Raw genomic sequence first — 26,546 nt, 5'->3', positions numbered from 1 at the left:
TTCATTACCTTAAAAAACCTTTGGATCACTGGCTTCATCAGTGTTCTCGCTTCAGCTCATAAATTTGGCAGCAGCTTCCCAGATGGATCATTCTTACCTTCATCCCCTTCTAAATGTCTTTTAGTTAATATTCTGAATCAAATGTTTTGGTCTCTAAACCAGAAGCACAATTATCCTGATCTAGTACGACAGCTCCTTTGCTCACTTGAATAAGGCATTCACTTCACAACAGTTAGTATGCTCCTGGATTCACTAGCTTAGATGTAACTAGTAACTAGTCAACTCTGAATTAGTCATTACTTAAATGTCCAGCTGTCCCACAGGCTAATACTAATACATAGGCACAGAGTTTTGAGATGATGAATATACGACATGTTTTAACAGCTTAACCTGTTTCACGTGGAACTTCCAACAGGATAACCAAAGACTAAGAAAGTAGATATGGATGAAGAGGACCAAAAGTAGTATTCTGTTTCTTTAAGAGAACATATATTAATATATCACTATGAGAAATATGACTCAGATTACAGGACTGAGAAAACAGGTGTAAGAGTAGAGAACAGATGAAGCTGATTATTTTAATAGACACAAACAGGAGGAAAAAAACAAGGCAAACTTCCACCAGATAAGCAGAAAAGTGAAATTTCAGCTGAAACTGTACTCTGAAGTTTTAGTTGAAGTCCTCTGTAACAATCGAGTTGTTTGAAAAAACACACTGACATAAGATCATTTAGATTATATTTCAATATGTTGAGAATAGAAAAATTACAACCTACTTGGACAGAATAGGATATATTTGGTCCACCTACTCCATGCTCCAGAGAAGGGGGGAAAAGCTGTTATAATCTTGTTACATTTTGAAATTCCAGCAACAGGATGAAGGGTTTTGTCTGCTGTCTACTCTTCTGTGCTGAATCTGCTACGGTTGCTTTGGCTCCTTGCCTTAAGCAGTGCACATCTCGTGTCCACGTCGCCACCACCATCAAACAGAAATAGCCAGTGCCTTGGATCAGTCCTGAGCTTCCAGGTTCCTAGTTCCACAGAGGTGAACCGAAGCTATCAAGTCCACAGCCAAAGGCAAGTTTCCCAGCACTTTAAGATGTGCTGTGAGCGCTGTGAGAGCTGCAGGTGTCACCTGTGGAGCCAGGAACCAAGAGCTACCTACGGTTAGGTTTCCAGGTTGGACAACTGACTTAGCACTGTGGAGCTCAGACTCTCTAAAACGTCCAGTTTCACTTCTGACATGAAGGAAGGACAGTTCTCAGATCCCCAGTAATCTCCTGGGGAGCCAGCCAGGAAAAAGGAAATTTTTCAACAGAACCCTACTGGTGCTTTCGCAGAACTTCAGCTACAAAAACAGGCTTCTGGGAAATTTATTTTTGTCTGGTAAGTAAGAACGTGCCAATGTAAAGCGATTTAATTCAAAAGTTCCTGCCAGGAGAAATACAATGATAAAGAATGGAGGGAAGGCGGCGTCCAACAGAAACACTCCAAAAGAAGGAAAATAGTGACACTATAACCTGATAAGCCTGAGAGAAAGAAGTAAAACATCCAAACAGGCGAAATACTGCTCAGGGAAGTAAACCACAGCCCAAATCTTCCAGTATAACAAGACAAAAACTGGTATGCACAAATATATGAGAATATTGAGAATGAGCCAAACAAAAACCATGATGTGAGGGAGGAGGAGATCCAAGACCTGACGAGCAGCTCTGGCTATGTGAGTCACTGGAGCTGCAGTGTCACTGCAATATTTCTTTTTAGCAGGAGTTAGTTTATTTTCACTAATAATGAAATTATCTTGAAACCCTCCAAAATCAAAGACAGCTCTGGACTTCCTCTAGTACTATTCCAAAAAACACATAGTAAGTGACTTGATGTGTCATATACAAAATGGATGACATTGGGAAAATTGGCTTGTATTATGAAGTTGTTTGAATAAAAAGAAAGAACTATGAAAAAGAAAATAGATTTAAAATAAAAGGAAACATGACTCATTTACATATGCTGGAAATTAATTTTGGAAAGTAATATGCCTGGTAGAAAGACTTGTCATTATCATGAGAAATGTCATTGCATCTTAAATTCTGCCAGAGAAAGGGATCATTGAAAGGAAATACCTCACTATCACATCACAAAAATGAAAGCACTTGAGCAACTCAAGTCATCCCAAGTATTGCGTTAACAAGAGTTACTCAGCCAAATGAATTTCTGAACTAACTGCACTGAAGACAGCTGCTATGCCAGTGATATGTATGATGTACTCTTTATAATAGGAATCTCATTTAGTAGGCCTGCTGCCAATATGCAAAGACAAATGATATGGAACAGAGGTAAATAAAATAAAGTAACTGACTAGCAACAGTGTGAAGTCCCCCTAAGAAATAAGTGAATATTTAGAGCTTTTATCTGTCAACCTGTCCATGGTCAGACATGTCTCTATGGATGTTAACAAGATGTGCTTCTAGTCTGTGTGGAAGTATTGCTTATTAACTTTTTATGAGTGTTATGAGCAGTTTATCACATTTTGGGCTTGGGCAGTTATCCTAGGCAATCTTGTTGCTCAGTCCACACTAATAGCTGACAGTGGTTTTACTCATATTTAATTTTGACTTGATTATTGGAATTATATACCACTCTACTTAGCTCTGCAGGACAGTTAGCAACTCTTAAATATATGAAGACTGTAATTTGAGTATATAGGATGACATTTTCATTGTGACATTTACATCATCACTTTCTGTGTATATTTGTATAAGCACACATCAAATGTTCACTCTCCATTCTACTGATAATATCACAACACAACGATGGCATTTGCTACATAAAAGAGCGTGTTAGGGACTCATCTATCTGTTCTCCAGTAGGTCTAAGGAATACCATTTCAAAAATAATGAAGAAAAGCCGTGTTGTCAAGTGGTTTCTATTTCTGCTATTGACATGCTATTTTTGCTTAGTAAGGAGAGATGGCAGTCAAACTCTTTAAGAGTAGAATTAAAGGCATTACATCTTCTGGTGCAAGACTAGGCAATGTACCATTTGCAAAATCACATCATCACGTCAACAGCATGTGGAAGAACAGGACGGTTGAGCAGGTGGATGCACAGAGTCTGTTGGGAAAGACTCAGAATGGCCTTTGCAGTAGGAAATCCCACTGGAGCCGTGACACTGCCATATAGGTAAAGGTCACCCAGAGGATTCAATATATTTAGAATTCAAAAAAGCTTTTGACAATCAAAGGATATTAGAGAAACTAAGTTGCCATGGTACTAGAGGAAAGCTCCCCTTACAGACTGAAAGCTGGTTAAAGGATAGGAAGTAAAGAGTAGGGCAGGGAAGTCCTACAAAGCCCTCCAGACACTCTATCAGTGAGAGATAAAGAACTGGAGACAAGAGCAAGCAGAAAAATCTCCAAGTCTGTGGATGATCATATGCTGTCTTAGACAGCCAAATGCTTTATCTGTGGCACACAAACTCCAGAAGAGCCTTGCAAAACAGTGGGCAGGCAAAAGAGACACAGATAAACATAAGTGGTTTACCTACAGGAAAAAACCCACAAACCTAAACCACGTCTGCATGGACTCAGATCTGATAGTTACCACACAGGGAAGAGGTCTTGGGGTCACTGTTGACATTTCCCTGAAATTATCAGAATCGGGTGGGCTGTGATCAAGATTTATGGTAAAGACATGGATAAGGTGAACACAAATGGTTATTTACCAAATCACTGAAACTAGATGCAGGGGGTCGTGAATGAAACTACTAAGATTTTTTTTTAACAGATAGGAGAAAGTAATTCTTTCTACAGCTGTGATCTTCTGGAATTTGCTCCCACGCAGGCTGTGGAGGCAGAGGGTGTCAGCACGTTCAGAAAGGTTTTTGGCGAACTCACGCACAAGAGGTCCATAAATGGACACAAATCAAAGCAGCGAGGGCTGGACCCTATTGCAGCAACCAGGGATGCTAACAGGGTGCAGAAGGTGGCCAGGCTCTCCCTCCGCCACTGTCAGGCACACAGTAATGACCTAAATGAATTATTCGTCCAAACAATATGGAATTTCTTCACGCCTTTTTTTATTATTTATTATTTTGTTTAAATGATGGCTATGTTATATTGGATTTATTTTAATGTTTACAAACTGTCAATCAATACTGTTGCAGTTCAACTAAAATCAAAAACAGTTGCCAGGTCCTAATGGACATTAAGCTTTTTACTGCCTTTTGAAGGAAAAGCTTTTACTTGGGGTAGGAATTTTGTTTTCCAGTATTATTAAGTTCATTAACTTTCAATGCATGGGATTTATCTTGATTTTCAAAATGGCTGGGAATCTGGGAAAGTCCCATTATTCCAAAATAAATACCTCTACAGAGTAGGGCAGGTGCTTATCAAGCTTCTCTCAGGACAAAATTGGATGGGGTCAGGAAATGTGATACCAGAGACTAAATTCCATGCAATACAGTGAGAATATCCCCATATTCACATAGCTCTCTCTTATCTCTTTTTACATTGCTGGGGCTCAAATTCATTTAATATTAAACTCCAAATTATCAGGCAGAAATTCAGCAAAACCAAAACAAACCAGAAAAAAAAAAAGGTTTTGTCACTCATTTTAAGCTGAGTTTTTCTGAACAAACAAATCAAAGATATCAGTTCTGCCAGGTAACTGTAGAAACATTGACACATGACTGTATTTAGGAATAACTGGAGAGATGTATTTCAATACATCAGTACTCATGTTTAATGTCTTAGCTTTTATACATTTATGGAAGGATTTCTAAAGGATTTAAAGGCACCTTTACCTCAAGCCTTCTAAACTGCTTTATTATATCAGAGACATAACTCCTAGCATAGCTACAATGTAGGGGGATGCCAGGAATCGAGACAGCAGAATCAACTCCCACTGAGGAAAGTTTCCAGCGCAAGTCTTCAGTCATCAGTACCAGGCCTTCTCACAGCTGCCTGATACAGAAAGGGGCTTTACATATGCATAGTAACATTTTAAGGCACTTGTTTGTAGAAAAGCTTCCATTGCTCATAATAAGGGCTTGCTGAGGCTGAGGCTCAAGTGTGAAGATTTACTTTTAAGATTTTTTTCCCCCCTTATTCATCTGCTATCATTATCTTTCTCATTTGTGCTTTCGACATTCTTCAGCCAATGTGCAGAAGCACCTGCTCAGGCAACTTTCACTGATCGTTTCCCACCTGTGGTAGGAGAGATTCGCGCTGTTCTGACAGCCTTCCTTCCCACAAAGTGATAGCTCATCAAATAAGAGGGGAGGAAGGGCAGTTCCTATAATACCTATATTCCTAATATATGCAGTTTAGCACCAAAAGACCCAAAAATCTAAGCTGAGTAAGACAAATCTCATCTCAAATTAATGTCCTCATACTAGATATTGACAATAAACAAATATTACATAATATTTGTTATATAACTAATATATCATATACACAAAACAAATAACTTTTAATAGATCTTTTAGGGGGTACAAAAATAAATAGATAAAATAAAAATATATCCTACCCCCAATTCAAGTTGACATACTGCTGTTTATTTTTAGCACTATTTTGAATTAATTTCAGTGTGTGTCAAAACTGTATCTTCTTTTTTTGGTGCAAGATGAAAATTTAAAAATAATAAAAAAAATGAAATACAGGCTTTATGCTTGGAAAGATGGACAAGTAGAAGGAATGCACTGTTGGCCCGTAGAAACTAAACAAATTCCCCACCAGATCTTACATGCTGGGATGCACTAAAGGTGGACGAAAAGCAGGGTGCCCCTCTCTGGTTACCCACGAGGCACAGACAAGGCAACTCAGGAGCCCCATAAATCCCCAGCCCACATCGCAGTGCTCACCCCCTAGGGTAGCAGGGATGGCTGAAACAGCAGAATGGCTTAATAATAATAATAATGGTGGTGATGATGATGAAACCACCTCACAGGGGCCAGATCCTGCCTGCGTGTCTGATCCCACCACCCAGCTGCCAGGACCCACCTTGGGCATCCGGATGTGCTCCATGGTGGCTCCGGGCCCCGCTTTTCACGCCAGCCAGGCAGCCATCCGCACCTGCGGCTCGCTCCCAGTTTCCCCTCCTTCAAAAAAAAAAAAAATATATATATATATATATATGTAAATATGTATATATTTTTTTTATTTTTTATTCTCCCCGCGCTTTCCAGCGCAGGTAGGGAAAAAAAAAAAGATTTTTTTTTAAAAAAGGTCCTTATTTATTGGAAGCAGATAACATGCCTGTGTGTCGGTGCGGGCAGGTCAGCGGCTGGCCCCACCTCCCCGGCAGCAGCCATGCAGCACCGCCGGCGGGGATGCTCGGCGGGGCCGCATCCTGCCCGCCCGGCCGGCCCGGGCCCGGGCACCGCGGGGCACAGCCCGGGGGAGGATCTCCGGCAGTTCGCCATCTGGTCCGAAACGACATGGCGAGGTCCCTTCTTTCAGAAGAAGGCTCGGAAACGGCCAAGGGAGCTCTGGCTGAGATGGCCTCCCCCTGTGTTCAGCCGTTCCCTGGCCCGGCGTGCGCAGTATCCCAAAGACAAAAGCCGTGCTTATTGAAACCGAGGCACTGATTCTGTTTATCTCAGGCTCTGCGTGTCTGTCTCAATAATTAACCATTTTGCTGCATCCTCAGATTGGTGCAGGGGGAGATTTTTTTGCGTCACACAATTTTCAGTCTTCTGCAAGAAATTTCTTGTCCTGTCTTTTGCCTTACCTGGCCCAAGAGATACCTCTTTTTTACCTCTTGAGGCAAAAAGAATTGCTAGAGAGCTGATTTACCCAGACTGCAGTCCCATACAGTCATGAATAAATCTCTAACCATCTTGGAATCACTCTCATATTCTGTGCAAAACAAGAAACTCTTCAATTTATGCCGATGTGGTGCTAATAATTCCAGATACAGCGTAGCCTTTGAAGCTTATGAAATGCCCAAATATTCCATATTCATCAATGTATTACAGCAATTCTTGACAAATAGGCTAGTCCTGTTTGGGCTAGCCACACCAAGGAATAGGAACAAATGTGAACACCTGTCAAACCACATAAAGGCCATGGCAAGAGTGCCGTGCTCCAGAGCAGAAACTCCGTATGTATCCTTATCTTGCCTGCAGGGAACAGAGCAAACTTAATCCACTTTGTGAAAGCTAAAATATGTGCTGAAAATAATGGTGCTACCAAAAAATGTGAATGTATTTTACCCTAAGGGAAAGGGAATGATGGGTATAGGACTGCGCTGGCTCCAGTCCTGCCACTTTCTTGCTAGATGGTTCAGCATCAGGAATTTTTTTATGCTGGCTCTTTGATTAAAGGAGACAGAAGCTGTGTTGCCAGGAGTAGGAGGTAAATCATGTCTGGGTTCCCTCCTTCCCTGTTTTGGCCCATTTCTGCCCTCTTTTCTCTCATAATTCAGCTGCTGTTCACAATAGTGCAGGAGTGGCTGGGTCAACCATTATCTGAGGACACCATCAACTGGATGAAACTTCTACTGAGAGTTTTCAGGCTTTACCTTTAACTCTGTTCACTCAGATCTGATATGAGGGTTGAAGATAACAATTTCTGTTTGTAAATTCACTGGATGGCATCCATAAAAGTGCATGAATTGCATAAAGAATCTTGTATTCACAAGGCTCAATTGGTGGCATATTTTGCTCTCTATTTTAGGCCAGAGCTATCAGAAACAGTTAAGCATTAACCATCCACATAAACTGTTTCCTTTGTAGTTACGGTTAATGTAATTCATTGCATATAATATCATCTTTTGGCATTTGCTACTGCCAGTGAGTAATTAAAGTTGGAAGAAAGCATGATCATCTTTCCAGTCCCTGGAGACTTTTTCTTTGGTACATCTTGTGATTCGTTATGGCCAAGTTCGAGTCCTACTGTTGAAGCTGCTTTACCTCTGCTTCACATTCATCAATATCTGCAAAACTAAGACGTTGCTCAGAGGAGACTGTTTATGTAGCAGTCAGTTACTCAACATCCTGCTAGAGTTTTTGACCTGTATTGGATTAGTAAAATAATTCATGGGTGAGTACAGCTGTAAACAGAACTTGGATTTAGATAAAAGTTCTGCCTACTGCATTAGTCACAGAAAGCTGCAATAAACACAAGCTTCTAGAAGTTCTCTTGCATTTTTCATTTGCATTTCATGCTTATGGAAGTTGCTGTCTTAACAATCCTGAAAATGAAATATTGTCTCCAGAGAAGCAGCAGGGACAAGAAAATTAAATTGTCGTGCATAAATAGTTTTTGATGTAACTGCTGCAACTAACAGCAAAGTTTCTGATTAATGCCCCTTGAAGAAGGCCAGCCATTGAAGACTAGAATGACACCAGGGTACTTATTTTCTGTGCCCATAAGCAGTAAAGACAGGTTTCGGCCTAGTTTGCTAAAACCTGAAAGCATACATTTAACTTACAATGTATAAAAATTTCTATTATAATCAGAGCAGTCACCTGAATGCTCAAACATTTACCATCTGTTAAGACCTGGAGTTGAAACATCATGTTAAATCTGAAAGGCTTTGTAGATTTTTTTGTGTGTGTTTTGCTATTTTATCTTACTGGCTTACCATAAGTTGCATTTTAATATGATGCAAACTTAAAGAATAAATTTATGTGTTTGTATTAATACTTATTTTTAACTGTAGTCTACAGGTGATCATATCACTTTATAAATATATATTAAACACTGCTGTGTACATGTAGTGGGTTTACGTGGCAAGGTTTTGGTAGTTGGGCAGCCATAGGGGTGGCTTCTGCGAGAAGAATCCAGAAGCTGCCCCATGTTAAATAAGGGCCCCACTGCTAGCCAGAGCTGGGCCAATAAGCGATGTTGTTTGCACCTCTGTGAGAGTATATTTAATACATGGAAAATAAACCGCTGGGAGCAGCAGCTGGGAGAGAGTGAGAGGAGTGAGAAACAGCCTTGCAGACCCCAAGGTCAGTGCAGCAGGAGGGCAGGAGGTGCTCCAGGCACGCAGCAGCAGTTCCCCTGCGGCCTGTGGAGAGGCCCCTGGTGGAGCAGGCTGTCCCCCTGCAGCCCATGGGTCCCACATGGAGCAGATCTCCACGCTGCAGCCCGTGGAGGAGCCCCCGGTGGAGCAGGTGGATGTGGCCTGGAGGAGGCTGCGGCCCATGGAGAGCCCCCGCAGGAGCAGGCCCCGGGCCGGAGCTGCCGCCCACGGAGAGGAGCCCACGCAGGAGCAGGGGGTCTGGGGGGAGCTGCCACCCGTGGGGGGCCCGTGTTGGGGAAGTTTGCTCCTGACGGATGGACCCCGTGGTACGGAGCCATGTGGGAGCAGTTCTATGGGCAGAGCCTGGGAGGCTGGGATCAGCCTGTATTACTGTGGGATAAAGGCAGACTGCGCTGGTTTGAGTGCAGCTTTGGGTTTAGGGTTAAGGGATGGAGCAAATACAACAACAACAACAAAGAATTTTCTAATGGCATGTCACCAGAGAAATGCTTCTGGACTCAGAGCAAGAGGTGGTTTGTAGGTATCAAAGTTTTCTTGTCCAGTTCAGCACACAGGTCTTTGCACATTATTTGTTTAAAACAACGAGCCAGCCAATCAAACAGAATTACCTCAAAGTCACCTGGCCTTTTTATCAATCTTATCCTTATGGAAATATCCAGAAAGATTCATAGACTTTTATATTACCAAAGGGGAAACAATAGTGCTTTTTAGCATAAAATACAATGTATTTTTGAAAATTATTTATCTACACCTGTAATACACTAAAGATTCATCTAATATAGATTGGTAATTCTGGATCAACAATGGCAGCATATCATAATCATATAAATTTTAGGCATATTTACTCCATTGTTTGAAATTTTTTTCATCCACCATTTCCATAGCACTGCTCTACTGTTTCAACGCCTTCAGAAGATAACAAAATTAAAGTTACTTATTTCCTTTTTTCAGAAATTTTCATGCCACTTTTCAAATGATAAAGTTCAATTCTTCAGGAGCATGTTAGAGAAGAGACTAACATCACAGCCTTTTGAAAGACAAATGCCAAAAAGGCATAACTTCATGTTTGTGAGGTGGGGTGGTTTCACTCCCTCAGCAGGCTGGGCAGCATGCAGATTTGTTCCTGTTTAGTTCCTGTTTGCCTGTTACCTACTGCCTATTGCCATCAACGACAGCAGCCAAAGGTGCAAATGCACACATGCAATTTGCGGGTGTCTATAGTGTTTACACCCTGGATAATCAGTACCATGGATTCAGAAACAGTGTGTCTCTTTCTGTGCTTCATAACTTTTGAACTTTTAGAGGGAACATCCCAAGCTTCTTGTGGCCAATGCACTTGGACACACAAACTTCTCTCCCAGTTAATCTAGCAGGAGCTGCACATGACCTGGTAAAGGATCCAGCGAGCAGCTCTGACTTTATTGTTTAACTCAGCTAACGGTTACTTGGCTTGACCTTTCAACATTTCCTTCAAGAATTACTCAAAGCAATCTTTGATTTTGCCTTGTTATAAAACATCGTTGCATTGTTATAAAAACAACATTCTCACAGGAGAGAATACCAGCAGTCCTCTGGAAACTGGAATGGGTTTCATCATATTTTGCAGACAGCTGAGCAGATATGCACCTGGCCTGAGATGCAGAGAGGAGAAATAAAACAGATAAAATTCTGGAATGCCTCAGGATGGAAGGCCAGTCTCTAGCAGGAGGATTCCACCAAGTGAGAAGGCAGCTGGCAAAGTCCTAACTTTCTGTTAAATGAGAGCATTTCAACAAGATTAGAACAGTTAATCCTGCTACTCTGAAATGATATGTTTTTCATTAAAAAAGCATGTCAGGACAACTGGCAGTGAAGTACGGTATTAGGAGTCAGCTGTGATATACTTGAGCTGGTGTAAGTCATACCACAAAGGTTAAAACAGCTAAAGGAAGGGGCTAGTTATTACAATGGGTGTTATGTGGGGAAAATGGAGAAGAGTGCATCTCAGTATAGCCAGTAGAGAAAAAGACACTTCCACAAGACAATTAAGAGTTCCTAAACTCTTGAATTAGTGTAATACTGCTTAGAGATTTACCCCATTCTGCAGATCCCCATACATCAATATTTCTACCTACACTGTTTTGTCAGTTCAGTGAGAAGTGATTGCTTCCTTTTGCCCTTTACTGTTTCTGAGAAGGACACTGCTGTAATGTATATAATATACAGTTCCCTGTATATAGTACAGGGAACTGGAAACCTCTAAGAAAGCACCCCTCTCCCCACACATTAGCTATACTTGGATATATGGGAGCAGGTTTTCTCTCAAGTTGAACATCCAGCCATGTAGAGAAACATAGAAGAAACAAATGTGTTTTTTTTTTTTAAGAACTTACTTTTCATTAAAATCTAACAGAAGCTGCTAGATGTGCTACTTCCACTTAAACATGGTGATTTGATCTTGCAAGCAGCTTTGCTACAGAGTTGGGTATCAGCCATGAGTGACAGTGGGTGACTGAATTCTCTTTGAGGAGAAGTGTTAGGAGCCATCCCAACTGTGACTCCTGGAGAGTCACAGAGGGGTTCTCCAAATTGTAGCATCTCTAATTTTCTGTCAGCCTTTACAATACCTCATCCAGAATCTTAGACAGGAAGTAGTTCCTAAACTGATATAAAAAAAATATTTAACAAAAATGAATGCATTTTTATCTTCTCAGATCTTTTCCATTGAAACATTTAGTAACAGGCTCAGCAACAAGTTAGGTGAAGGAAGTAAGACTACTGAGCTCAAAGCAGACCATGACTGTGTTTTTTTCTGAAGCAGTATTGAATGAAACATAAAATCATGATAGCATGGCATCTTTCAACATTTTCACAAAGAAAATTTTATTAACTTATGGGACTGTATTAATGGTCTGCCTACAGCATTTTTCCCAACATGAAATAAAAGAAATGAACATGGCATATTTGGGTTTAGGGAAAAAAGAACAGAGGAGAAGGAAAAAAATGGGTAATAAAGTATCCCATGGTCTCTATATAATTAGCTAAAGCTGTGTTTAAAACACTGAAGAGTTAGTTTATCTTGAAACTTCCCAATGACTTGTGATGATCATAATTCAGTGAAGCAAATGCAGTCTTTCAAGTTGTAAGATTTATGCACAAGTTTATGATGGCAGCAAAATGGTTTCATTAGTCTTCAAATTTTACAGAAGCTCTGGTGCTGTACATAGAAAAACAATCAACAACACCAAAACTAATTTGTTCCCCAAAAACACATTAAAAAAAACTTCACTGAAATGCTAGTTTCTATCCTGAATTCATACCATATGGAAGCATATTTTTGGGGTAAATAATTAGTTTCACTCCATGCTTTAATAGGAAACTATAACATTGGGATATTTGCCTTTTTATTTTTATTTTTTTATTTTTATTTTTATTTTTATTTTTATTTTTATTTTTATTTTTATTTTTATTTTTTTAAAGCACCTTTTTTAATAAGGTGCTGAAGCAAAATGCATTTGTTAGAATGCCTATACAGAACTGAAATTGAAGTGATCCCCAGCATCTTACTAACAAACAGCCATCACAGTAAGTGGCCAAAATCACTTTTGGCTGACTTGTGCCTCTTGAAATCCTTCTGAAAAAGGAAGCGATCACCACCACATACCATAGTGTTAAGGAGATAAGCTGACACTGTGGAAGTGGTCAGTGAAGTCTTGCTTACTTACATTCTGTGAAAAGGAAGCTCAAATTATGTGACCATCTTTCAGGTACTGTCAAACAATTTAGTTTTAGAGAAATAGCTGATTAAGCAAGGGTCATAGAAACCTCAGTGTTCAGCCTGACAGGATGTTATAGTTGAATTCATATGTGCTCTTCCGAAATTTATTGAGTTTATTACTTGAATTCAATTTGCTTTGTTTTCACCTGCTAAGTATTTTTAAGGTTCCATTGTTGCTTTTTTTTTTTTTTTTTTGAGAAAGATAAATAAATTTCCTCCCCCCCGGGACTCCTCGACCCTGGGGGGGGGAGAAAGGGGCTGAGAAATGGAGGGTTCCCCCATGGTTGACCTGAGGGTAGTTGGGGAGCGCCTGAATGGGCTCAACGCACACAAATCCATGGGTCCCGATGGGATGCATCCACGTGTGCTAAGGGAGTTGGCAGAGGTGATCGCCGAAACGCTCTCTATCATCTTTGAAAGGTCATGGAGAACAGGAGATGTGCCTGAAGATTGGAGGATAGCCAATGTCACTCCGGTCTTCAAGAAGGGCAAGAAGGAGGATCCGGGAAACTACAGGCCAGTCAGTCTCACCTCTATCCCTGGAAGGGTGTTGGAACAGCTCGTTCTGAATGTCATCTCCAAGCAATTGGAAGAGAAGAAGGTTATGAGGAGTAGTCAGCATGAATTTACCAAGGGGAAGTCGTGCTTGACCAACCTCGTTGCCTTTTATGATGACATCACCAGCTGGGTAGATGGAGGGAGAGCAGTGTATGTCATCTACCTTGACTTTAGCAAGGCTTCCGATACTGTCTCCCATGAGATCCTGATAGCAAGGCTGAGAAAGTGTGGGATAGAGGAGTGGACAGTTAGGTGGGTTGAGAACTGGCTGACTGGCCGAGCTCAGAGGGTGGTGATCGGTGGTGCAGAGTCCGGCTGGAGACCTGTGACTAGCGGCATTCCCCAAGGGTAAGTGCTGGGTCCAGTTTTGTTCAACATCTTCATCGATGACCTTGATGAGGGAATAGTGTCTGCCCTCAGCAAGTACGCCGATGACACAAAGCTGGGAGAAGTGGCTGGCACACCAGAAGGTTGTGCCGCCATTCAGCGAGACCTGAACCGGCTGGAGAGATGGGCAGGAAGAAACCAAATGAGGTTTAATAAGAGCAAGTGTAGGAGTCCTGCACCTGGGAAGGAACAACCGGATGTACCAGTACAGGCTGGGGGACGACCGGCTGGAGAGGAGCTCTGAGGAGAAGGACCTGGGGGTCCTGGTGGACGACAGGTTGACCATGAGCCAGCAGTGTGCCCTCATGGCCAAGAGGGCCAATGGGATCCTGGCGTGCATTAAAAGGAGCGTGGCCAGCAGGTCAAGGGAGGTGATCCTCTCCCTCTACTCTGCCCTGGTCAGGCCTCACCTGGAGTACTGTGTCCAGTTCTGGGCTCCCCGGTACAAAAAAGACAGGGAACTCCTGGAAAGAGTCCAGCGGAGGGCCACAAAGATGATACGGGGCCTGGAGCATCTTCCCTATGAGGAAAGGCTGAGAGACCTGGGTCTGTTCAGCCTGGAGAAGAGAAGACTGAGAGGGGATCTTATCAATGTGTATAAATACCTGAGGTGTGGGAGACAGAGGGATTTGGCCAACCTCTTCTCAGTGGTTTGTGGGGATAGGACAAGGGGCAATGGCCACAAGATAGGGCACAGGAAGTTCCGCACCAGCATGTGAAAGAACTTCTTCACGGTGAGGGTGAGAGAGCACTGGAACAGGCTGCCCAGGGAGGTTGTGGAGTCTCCCTCTCTGGAGATATTCAAGGCTCGCCTGGACGCCTACCCGGGCAGCCTGCTCTAAGGAGCCTGCTTTGGCAGGGGGGTTGGACCCGATGATCTTTTGAGGTCCCTTCCAACCCCTTCGATTCTGTGATTCTGTGATTCTGTGAAATTTTGATGTGGGTTCTGAAGAAAGTTGTGTGGAACTCCTTCTGGCATTCCCTGGCTGAAAGGCCTGTAGTCCTAGGTCTTGTCTAACTCCTGAAAATTTCCAACCCCGTGTAGTATTAGATTTATGTTCTTGATCACTGTCAATTATTTTCATGGGTTATGCATGGGAGGACAGTGTTTGATGTACTCTGCTCCCAGAGCAGAACGTCCAGGGGTTTGTTCCAAGGTATTTTTGCCAGCTGGTCACAGTCAAGATGCATGAGCTATCATGGTTGAAAGGTTTTCATCTGAGTGGAAAGGATGCGATCTTTGGAAAAAAAATATGTGTGGGATGAGATGTATCATTAACTACAGATGGCTACAGATATGGTTATACATAACTGTCCACTCTGAGGTTAGTGGTTAACTAACTTAATGATTATAGTCAACACATAAAGAGTATGACTACATTGTATTTTTGCTGTGTGCCACATCATGAAGCACTGAACTTTGTGTGCTGCTACTTACCAGCTTATATCTGTAATGCTAATCTGCACCTATACACATAGAATCACAGAATTGTCTAGGTTGGAAGAGACCTCCAAGATCACCCAGTCCAGCCTCTGACCAAACACTAACAAGTCCTCCACTAAACCATATCACTAAGCTCAACATCTAAACGTCTTTTAAAGATCTCCAGGGATGGTGATTCAACCACTTCCCTGGGCAGCCCATTCCAATGCCTAACAACCCTTTCAGTAAAGAAGTTCTTCCCAATATCCAACCTAAACCTCCCCTGGCACAACTTTAGCCCATTCCAAGTCTCAATGAAAACCATTCACATCACCCTGGCTCAATAGCTGTTCCACGGTCGTCGTGCCCACATAGGACAGACATCTCTGTGGCTGGGCTCACCAGCCATCCGCATCATGCACATTATATGTCACCAAGCTATGTAAAAGCAATATCCAGGATTCTCATCCTTGCTATTCCCAACACATATCCAGATTTGATCATCATGCAATGACTGCTGCCAGTGCAGCTAGAAGAATCTGGTTGAGGAATTACCCCTGAAAGATCAAAGGTTAAGTCCTGTACTGGGCTTTGGCTGGAGTCCTCTCCAGGCCCTTGGGAGTCAGAAAAGATTTTTGCCTCTATAAAACTAGAAATGGAACTGCATCATTGTAGCCCAAGCTGACTAGCAGGGGGCAGAGCTTACAGGTATGTAGGTTCACACCTGCAAGCCTCTATTGCTAGGTAGTGCCTGCCCTTCAGCACCAATGTACTCCTTTTCCAGCTTTTAGCTCTGTGGAAGAGGATGAACATTTGTAGAGCGTCACTCCTGCCCAGTCTTGCTTATTGCTGGCCAGCCAGTTTCCACAATAGCACGGCCACTGTCTGTGTGATCATCATGGACATCTCCTGCCACCATTTGGTTGGCAGTGGCGACATCCCCAAGAACAGGTTGACTTTCAGTCACTATCAAAATTCATAGCAGGAAAATCAGCAATATTTACATTTTCACCCACATTATCCCCACCTGACTGATAAATTTGTAAGGTCTCTCAGCCTCACTGATTGCAATGTGAGATTCATTAATACCATGGGTTCCATCAGTAGCTGGGCTTGTGAAGATGTCTTCTGAAATTTTTCATTTTTTTGAGAGAGAATGAAGCTGGAGGTCTATGAAGGATAAGCTAGGTGCTGATAGCCCAATACCAGTTATAGCTGCCTACTGCACCTTGTCCACTGCTGCTTATTAGCCTCAGAAATACCTTCCCAGAGGCTTCCCACAGCTTACATTTAGGGTTAAGAGCAGGAATTCAGTGTCAGGAATGCTATATCATAGCAAATACTAGTGTAGTCAGCAGAATTATAGAAAAAGAGAAATGGTTTCTGCATCCCATAGGCATCTTCTTGCTGAGAATGAACTGCCATATGCACAGTAAAGGTGAGGGCCAAATCTCAAACTGGCTGCTCTCTGGCATGCAGAACTCAAGTTTTTTAGCATATTATTTGGTGGTTTTAATGAATAATGAGTCCATCTCAGGGGTTTCCTGAGAACAGAATGCTCTGGGAAAATCTTGGGATTGTTTTGAGCAGGGAGAGAACAACCCTTGGCAATTTATGTTTCTCCACAGTCAAGGAGTGCTCCACCACAGAGATTTCCTCCCAGCAGTCCCACAGTAACTCTGAAGCAGATTGAGCTCCACTGTCTCTGACTACAGCTGAAGAGAAGAGTGGGGAGGCAGGAGGAGATGGTAAAACAAATTGCCAGATTGACTAGGTAGAAGTACCTTTGGTGGCCTGGTGCTCGGGGAAAGGAATGCCTGCATTTTTGTGTATATTGAAACGTAGGAAATGTCTGTTTGTAGTGTTATTACAATTGTTACATGGAAAATAAATTTCAGGGAATAATTTCACTAAAATCTCTAGGTGTACAAGCATAGCTTTTGTATTGTAATCTCTATGATCTTAGAAAATCTTTAAAAGAAATATTTGAAGTTTTAATCTTATTGTTGCATTTTGTAGGAGGGAAAGTTCAGTTTGCAGAAACATGCAAGAAGATATTGGAATTCAAGATAACTTTTTTCTCTCAGATGTTATGGCTTTAGATGTTTTCTTTTCTTGGCCATGTATCCACTTTTTTGGACAAGCCCTTTGTTGGTATGTTTCAAAAAGGTCTTTGTAGATCAGCTTATTCATTTCTTCCATATTCTAGTGTATTTTTTAATAATTGTCCTTAATTTTGTATTTGTGGAAAAGCACAGTTTGGCATTTGTTTTTCTTCTCAATGTAATGCAGAAATGGATAAAAGAAAGGTGAAGTAGAGGAGAGAAACACAGAAACAGTAAGACGTATCCCTAGTATGTGGAGTTTTTATGTGCCAAAAAGCCCAGAACATAACTTTTAGGCAAAAAGCTCCCCAAATCCACATCGGGTCAAGCATTTATCTGAAGGGAAACTTGAAAGATCCCAAAGGTCTCTTTTCAGAATTGAACTCTTATTTAAGCAGTACAAAATCTGTTACATTTGAAAAGATAAGGAAGCCCTTCTTTGATTTGCCCAAGACTTAACTGAGTTGATTAAACTGTGCAGAAATATACTTTTTAGGATGACATGCTGTTTTTGTTAGGTTGTCACTTATTAACACCTAAGTGTTGTTTTACTGTGAAGAATAATGTTATTGTGACTGTTTTTATGACCATTTTAATGTGACCATCTAAAGATAAAGTTTGACAAGTGGTAGAAAAGGGTAAGCATTAGCAGATGTCTAAATCAAACTACATAGTCTTCACTTCTATTGTATAAATCTCTTTCCATATTTAATATTGGCCAATATGTTACAACAGTATGTTTCCTAGATAAAAACCAGTCAGAAAACACAACCCTTCAGGCCTTATTTAAATAGAAATATGTGAGGTAGATTTAGTAGAATAGAAATCCAAGGTCTGTGTAATTTAGAGCCCTGTGTAATTTTCCAGTTGTTAGATCACATGTGGTTCTCCCTCACAACAGAGTGACCTTGGTTAGATTTTGATATGGCAATAACTGTAGGCATAAAATATAAGAAACTCTATGCCCCAGCATTTCTATAGAACAAAATATACACATTTTACCATGATTTCCATCAAAAAATCATTTTTCCAGCATTCATTACATTAAAAATTCATCAATTGATTCTATTTGCCATATGATCCAATATATTAATATGAGCAAGGAAATTACAAAGTAAATTATAAGGTGAAAAGTAGGATCTTTTTACAACATTGAGAAGTCCATTTGCAGCTGACAAATTCCACTGTTTTATGTTCTTTGTTGATGTGTCTTGAAGGGATTAGGAATGCTGTCTATCATCTGGACAGTTTAACAGGTACTCAGAAGTTGTGCAGTCAGATTCTTGTTTTCCTAAATTTCATTTATATTATTAACGAGAAGAAAATTACATGATTAGCTGATTTCTGAGCCAGTAACCCTCTGCACTTAAAAAGTGTGATAGCTCCCTCTTCACCAAATGAATAGAGGAGTCACATTGCAAAAAACGATGAGATGTACAGCTATCATGGAAGCAAAGAAGCAACCACTAGAAGTCTTCAGAAGCAGGTATGCTGAAGTAGCATTGTGCAGCAACAAAATGTTCACATAGACATATGGAAATCATGCTGCCCAAGCCCTCCTCCAAAACTTACTCTTACATGTCACTTGAAAGGTGGAGAAAACAAGTCTGAAATAGCCAGTTAGTGTACAAAGATAACAAAAGTTTTCACAGTTGCACGTGAAGTAGCTGTTTCATGAGTATGTCACTGTTGTGATCTGTACAACTTGAAGCATTCCTGGTTTTTAAAAAAGAGAAAACTGGTTAAAAAAGGAGAAAAAAAAAAAAGCTATGTTTCTGGTATTTTCTCCCACCTTTTCTTCACTTGAGTGTCACCTCTGGCATAGGACTAAATAGTGTAAAACCTGATATCTCTTTTTAAAAGCATTTGCTAAAATTAGACTTATTTGGAAGGTGCAAATGGGAGCAGGATAAAAGCTCCTATTCAGTAGGACTCATAAGAAATGCATCAGAGTATTGTTGGGAGGGAGCATACCAAAGTATCTTACAAGTTGTATTTATGAAAAAAAAAAAAAAAAAAAAAAAGGTTAAGCAGTGCTAAGAATAGAAAACATGTTTCTGTTATTGTTGCTGGATCATACATTGTATAAGGCAGCTGCAAGTCTTCACTTTGAACAATCCCACACCCTTCTTCACCCTAACTACCCTTTCCCTTCTCATGGAAGATATTATAACTTGGCTAAGAACCTCATTCTGCAATACTAAACTAACCCAAACTCAAGGGATGTTAAGTGGGATGTTTAAAGCGGTCAGCACTTTCCAGGGAGTGTGCAGCACCTTACAAGACTCAATCCTGAATAAAAGGCACTTTTTCTTCTCTTTGAATAAGCTTGCAATTAGTACTTATTTTCTGTGACAGAAAATTTCGGAGTTGCCAGCATCATTTTTATGATATATACGGTCTTTGGCAACTGTACCTTTTTACCAGCAGTTTTACGTAATACCTCTCACAGCAAGTGCTTGGTGGCTGAATTTCACCCTTCAGCCTTTGCACATTATGAATCACAACAAGTCTGAGCTTCTCTGCATCATTATGACTTTTTGGGCAGGGATGTCAGTAGTCTAAGTGCTTTTGCTTTCTGTTTTCACTCCACGTCAAAAAGGAAAGAAAAAGGGGGAAAAAAATGAAGATACGGTATTTATTTCCTTCCAGGCTACCTTTCACACAACCCAGCTTTAGGCCCAGGACCCTAGTGGCTGGGCTGGAAAGTTTCCCAGGTACTCAGTGCAGGCTGCAGGGATCCATCCAGTGCCCCTAAAGCTTGCTCCTGCTCTGACTCATGCTCTGAAGGAACCAAGAGAGGAAGACCATCTACAGCAGAAGCCTGTAGTATGAACGTCCCATGTACTGTCCCCTGTAGCTTAAAAGAGGAATGACATCCATTCACCTCTTGTGTCATTGCTGGGTCACCCTCCAATGAAAGTACTCTGATAACAAGCTAGGCAAGACTCGGCATCAAATTCAGCAGGAAGCCTTGCAAGCTGGAGTGACAGTGACAGTCTGAGCCGCTTTTGGATGACCTTCACCACTTCCAAATTTCTCTGAGAGGAGCTGGCTCCCACATTGCACTGCCAGATCCACCCCCACCCTCATCCATGAGCATTGGTCCCTGCGGACAAGATGACTGACACAGCCTGCAGAGGCTAGCTATTAATGTGCAGTAACACTTCTGGCTTCTATACCGGGCATGGGAAAGTCCACGCCGAATAGACCGATGTGTTGGAAGTGTGCCTAGCAATACAAAAAGCCTTAAATTTCTGTTAGCTTTTTTATTCTATTCTATTTTTTAGCATTCTTGTTTTTTTGGCAAATTTCTGTGTACTCTAGTGGTAGATTTTTCCCACAAAACTGAAGAGTTATAAAAAGTGCAATGGGCAGGAGCTGTACCTGGTCTGATTTTCAAAGGCAGTCAGTTTTCCTCACTAATATCTCAAGGCAGTGACTGTGAATCAATAATGTTTTTTGTTTGTTTGTTTGTTTTTTCAAAAAAAAAGGTGCCAACCTGCTTGTATTTCAAATAATTTGTGGTAAAGAGATTTGTGGTGTGTGTTATATAAAGGTGGAGCTCTGAATGGCAATTTGGTTCCTGGAGTTTTTGGCTGTTGAGCAGGGGAAGTCAGAGCCTCACCTGAAAAACGAGCTGCAACGTGAGCTCAACCTCTATGAGATATCAGGGAATCTGCACACAGGAGATGTTATTCATGATTTCAAAGCAGGAAAAGCAAGAGTCTGTATTCACAGAGCAGAAACTTCTTACAGAAATGCGAAGCTAGTTAATAAGCTACTGGGAACTTAAAGGCTTACTTACTGCAGATTTACACCCAGGGAGCTGGCTGCTATCCAGGTGACACAGGAGAAGAAAACTCTGCTCTAGTGATGTGAGCAAACAGCTGGCATTTGGCAAGGAAATTTTGCCAAACTCTCAGAATCAAATATTTTCTGTTCCAATACAACGCCTCCTTTTCACTGACAGGGAATGGTCAAATGCAAATTTATACGGTTTTATTTTAGAAGTTATAAGTAGTTTGGTATGGTTGTTAACTTCCAGTTGGAGTCAGCGTCTGCAATTTACCCGTTCGGTACACTCCTGAACCTGGAAGAGTTCAGAATCTATTTTGAAGCCATTTGGCAGGAAGCCACTAGAAGAAAGATGGCCACAAAAATGTCTCCTCTGCCACTGAACCTCCTGGAGTCCCACCACTGTGGAATGACAGCAGGAATACAGAAGCATCACACTAACAGGGCCAAGGTTAGTCATAAAACAAAATGTACAATCTGCAGCAGAATTGTTCCTTGTGCTTTGAGATAACCACGAAAAAAAGCCCTGTTTGGCGTTTTTTGTTACATGTCTATCGACGTTACTGTCCTTCAAAATAGCACATTTCGGGAGAAGTTTCTGTAAAGATTAATAACCTTTTTTAGCATCTTGACTTATTTCTTAAACACTACTAACAGTCACACAGCTCTGGGTGCATTTGGATGGTTACTCACCTTGTTTCTGCATTTCAGTCCCATTCACATTCACAGATCCCACTGGCTGAGTCAGATGCCCTCTTGTTTTCATTCTTTACTTTGTTCCCTCCTCTCTCCATACCCTCACACATTTCCTGAGTGTAGGGTCTCTTTCTTATGATGCGTTTCTGAGAGTGCCAGGCCCTGCAAGACAAGCGACTTTCCAGATACTCCAGGGCCTGAGGTACACCTGTTCCAAAGAGGTGCAGTCCCAGAGGGTTCAAGATTTACAGCTCAACACATAAGTGGTATTTAACAGTTAAAATAGACGAACATTACCTTATAGATTACAAAACTCATTTCTTCATAGGTGGCATCAGGACTCTGCAGATACAGCATATATCATTGCAGATCTCCTGCCTCTCCTTCCTCACCACAGCAGAACATTTTTTTGACTCCAACAGCAATCCTTGGAGCAATCTCTCTCCTTGAATATAGTTACTTTTCTGACTCAAATGGACTGGAAGGCCTTCAGCACTGGGGTTAATAGGTCACGCTCTATATTAGTTCTGACAGTGAACAGAGATGAATCAAATTACACCGCGAAGAATTGCTCTTAGACCAGTACAGCCCAGCAGTCACCTTCAAGGGTGCTAAGTTCTCAAACAGCTTTTAGAGCTGAGCTGCTAATCCAAATAGTTATAATGTTGTTACAGCTAGTTTAGTTCAGTTCTGTGTTGCATGTCTTGCTTCTTGGGGTAGTACTAACACAATCCATTTTTGCTTCACTCCTTCTATTGGGAAGTAAATCCAATCCATGTGTGCTCATTCTTATAAAAAGCATACATAAAAAATAAATATGAATTGTCTCTAAATCCTTGTGCTTAGGCCTAATGTTTCCCAGGCAATGTTACAAACATAGACAGTGCTTTCCAAAACTACTTTAGTAATTAAAAATATATTCACCCTTTCCAAAAGTCAAAGGACTGAAGGGGACCTTCTGGTTCATCATGCTTAGCCCCCAGCTATTGTGAACTACTCTATTATATGGTCTTCACATATTCAGCTAGCTCCATTTTACAACCAGTTCCTTTATTTCCCCCTCTCCACGTCACTCTTATGAAGAATTAGATACTGACTCATCTGTCCTAGCCAAAACGTATCCATGGGCCGCTTGTGCCAAAGTGTTCTTTTGCCAATCTAAACAGTTCCTCTCTCTTCACAAAAGCTACCCTTTGAAATATATGCTGCAATCATATATCCCATCAGCCTTCAATTTGCCAGGATAAAACTCTCTTTTGGAAGTGCTCATGCTACAGATTGCAGCGTGGTGTATGTACACCACAAGGCAGCTTTTGATGAGGGCAACCTTCCTGTGACAGCTGGCAGCTCTGTGCAGCCTCTGACTAAATTTCTCTTTGCAGTTTCCATGTATTTAGTACGCTTAGTGTATCATGTATCTTGCATCATCTTTTTAACAGATGCAAAAATCAGCCAAAGAATAAAAATTATGATGTAAATTTAGATATATAACACGAATATGCATATACTTTTTCATTTGTGTGCAAATGAAGTTCTCTAACCAATTAAAATGACTAAAATAACAATTTGATTACTATGTGAGTGAAGATCCATATAGAATGTTGCAAATCAATGTGGATACTAGGACAAGCAAACTTAATCTGGAAGATTAGAAAATTAGTGTTGAGAAAGTTACCAACCTGAGCTTTTGTGATCACAGTGTGAGGGAAGCTTTTCCATACCCATATTTGAAGCCAGGATTCAGTGCTTTCTCCCCGACAGAGAGCTTCTTCCTCCTGCATAAGTGGTTACAGTTGTGAGTCAGCTCTTGGGGACACATTCTGCCCCTGAGTTCCACAGAGGTCCCTACAAATGTGAAATCACATCATTAAGGAATGTGCATCTGTTTGTACTGCCATAGATAGGAAATGTTCCAAATTAAGCCTTTCCCTCTGCTATTTGAATCACTGGACACGTTACCTTTAACATCAGTACAGCCTGAGTGACAGAACAAATCTTGTAACATTACCAGAACCGTGTCCTCCAGCATTTCAGTGCTTACAGCTCTGAACTGAAATGAGCTTCTTCTACTTCCAGTCACAGTTCACATCCAGCAAAACATTTTACTCAGACAAATAGGCTTATTTGGTTAAAACAAGCACTCCAAGCTCTCCCTAGAGTGTCAGGTCTTGTATTTGTTCCTGAGGCCAGTACAATCTTAGGAGTTCACCGGAGATATCAGATTTATGAGTAGGAGAAGATACGGCACCTCTGGTTTCTCAGCAGTCTCTCCTATTGATTAAGGAGCTTAATCAGTTTTGATTAAAGACTTCCCACAGCATAAAGAGTGACACTAGTTTCCGTCATCCTGAAGGACAGCAGTTACACACACACACATATTTAAAGGGGGGAAAATTACAAGTATTGATGCCATGAGAAAAATAAAGTCTTCCATCACTTGTTGCTCAGTTAAGCTCAACACATTATAGATATCAAAAGAAGAAAAGAATAATAATGTATGAATCATATTTATTTGAGAAAATGAACAGCAGTGTGAAGAAAGGTGGTGCACACAAATCCATCATGTGAACAATATCCTAGATTTATTACCAGCTTCCCTCTGATGGGCTCAAAGAGTTTTGTAGGATGATCAATGATCGTGTCATCTCTTGCTGATGAATAGCAACCACAGGAGTGGAACAATTCAACCACTTTGCTGGTGCATGCTATTACATTAATCAGCTGAAGAAGTGAACAAGAAGGTAAAATGCAAAATCCAGTGGCAGTTATAGGAGGTTACCTGTTTTTTTCTGAGGAAAAAATACAAAGAGAAATTATGTGCAGTATCCAAAACATGTTGCATTCTTCCTTCCCACTTAAAAATTTAGCTTTGTCTCATCAGAAAGTAGCTGCAAACGTTGTTCTTTTCAACAGCTTCAGCGCATGTATATGTATAATGTATACTTGCATATAACATATACACACACAAAGACATACACAAAGTACCTAGTTGCACAATTTGTGGTATCTCTGTAGTCAATTACAAGCCCCGATTGTAAACATTCATTTCCCTGGGGAATATTTCAGTAATTAATGATTGCTGTTGTTGTGCAGAGATGGAGCAGAGTGTGCTAACATGATGGTTTCCCCAGTGGTATAACTGGGACTGAATGATTCAGACAACTTCCTTCCCACCACGCTAGGCAGAGCTGAACTTAAAAATGTGTCAGTATATATTTATACTCTCTCTTTTCCAAGGGCAGAAGGGCTGTTTAAGTCTTCCACATCTGGCTGCTCTCTCCCACCCTTTTCCTGTGGGAAGTTCTTCTCTCACATCTTCGGCCACAGAGAAGGGGAAGACTAGCTGTGTGGGGGGACTACACAGCAACCCAAAGGTCAGTGGAATCTTCCTGGGAAAGCTGATTAAAAGTAGCGCTTTACTCTGAAAAATGATTTTGTAAAAATTTCAGTCAGTTCTGTGAGTGACAGAGACATGCTGGATCGCAGGAGCTAATTTAGGAAAGCTGGAGGGTCCTTCTGGTAGGTAAGAGCTGTAGGATGCAGTGTGAAACTGTGCAGAACTGCAACTAATACGTTTGCTAAAAGTCAATGTAGGAGACTATTAATTAATGAAGAGCACTGCCATTGATGTAGAATTGCCTTTGGCATTGAAACGAACGAGCTGACTGAAATGTGTGGAGCAGCTCACATTTCTCACAATGTGACCACACCGCACAATTGGCACTTAGTGCCAAAGAGACTGACCAGACTTTCAAAGATCAAGTTTGTATGTCAGGAAAAAACTAACAGCAGTGACACAAAGCTCGACATGAATAGTTACCAGAACCCAGAATCAAAAACTTATTTGTTAAAAGATAACCCGAGTATCTTTACATAAAGGTTCATTCTCAAGTGTGAACTGTTTGTTCAGACATCCCAGAAGCTCAGTGAGACAGCATCTATATCTGGTTATTTGAGCTTTCTTTGCAAATCAAATGCAGGATACTTTCTCCCACCCTACACTGAAAATTTGGACTCTTCAAGGCAGTTTAGTGTCTAAGGCCATAAAGTCATACTGTTCATACTGATGACACTGGGATAAAAAGAAAGAAAGTTCAGAAGCTACGCTAAACTTGCAGAATTGATACTGACAGTGGCATCCTATAGCATCACTTCTGCAGTGCCCCATTTAAAAAGGAGTTCCAGTTTAAGTTTTAGCATTTCACTTCTGCTGGAGCATGTTATATTGTTCTCTTTTTGCTGGTCTCCTACCAGACAGACCTCCAGTCGCAGATGATCTTCTTGTGCAGAACTCCATTGACTAGTCCATACAATGCGTACATGCATCAGTAACGCATGTGGTTTCTGGACTCAAGAAGCCCCTCTACACAGACTGCAAAACTTGCACCTATTTCATGTCTTAGAAAGACTCAAAAACCAAAATCACAACCATCCTAATTTAAGGGATTACCTCCTCCACTTCTAGCAAATTAAAGTGTCACTTTAATGCACAGCTCATGTGGAAAAGTAGAAGAGATGAAAAGAAGCCAACCCTCACAATCCCATAAGGCACATTTCATTCTTTAAATGTGCCAAAACTCACGTTGTCTGGTTCGGCTTCAGCAAGTCACTTAATGCATCTTAGTGAGGCAACTCGTGATTCATTATGGCTAATCAAAACTTAAGTACTTAGGCAAATTCTGGCCCCAGAAGAGAATAAGTTGGGCCTGTGAACAGTGATTGTGTACAGCAGACTGTAAAGCAGTGGTTAATATGTAAGCAACCTGCCGATAACTGTAAAAAAAAAAAAGTATATTTTCTTTGCTGATGAGACTGGGCAAGTTTCTTGGCGT

The 26,546-nt window shown here is 41.1% G+C and overlaps 1 protein-coding gene across 6 annotated transcripts in view; it reads right to left on the bottom strand.

Annotated features, from left to right (window-relative positions):
- MTMR7 (myotubularin related protein 7) overlaps nt 1-23,563 on the bottom strand; it is a 67,099-nt gene extending 43,536 nt beyond the window's left edge. For 4 of the 6 annotated variants that reach the window (XM_048049816.2, XM_048049819.2, XM_048049818.2 and 1 more), the window contains exons 1-2: nt 6,254-6,383; nt 5,999-6,096 (exon numbers count right to left, since the gene is read on the bottom strand). In XM_048049816.2, the coding sequence (XP_047905773.1) occupies nt 5,999-6,022 (24 nt within the window). In that variant the 5' untranslated portion in view covers nt 6,023-6,096; nt 6,254-6,383. Of the gene's footprint in view, nt 1-5,998; nt 6,097-6,253; nt 6,384-21,711; nt 21,877-22,011; nt 22,242-23,393 lie in introns of those variants that run through there. The other 2 variants (XM_066996783.1, XM_066996784.1) reach the window with 2 other exon arrangements.
- Nucleotides 23,564-26,546: the final 2,983 nt, after the last annotated feature.

Source organism: Anser cygnoides, chromosome 4, assembly GCF_040182565.1.
Source record: "Anser cygnoides isolate HZ-2024a breed goose chromosome 4, Taihu_goose_T2T_genome, whole genome shotgun sequence".
Taxonomy (NCBI): Eukaryota; Metazoa; Chordata; class Aves; order Anseriformes; family Anatidae; genus Anser; species Anser cygnoides.
This window is presented reverse-complemented; position numbering and strand designations above follow the sequence as displayed.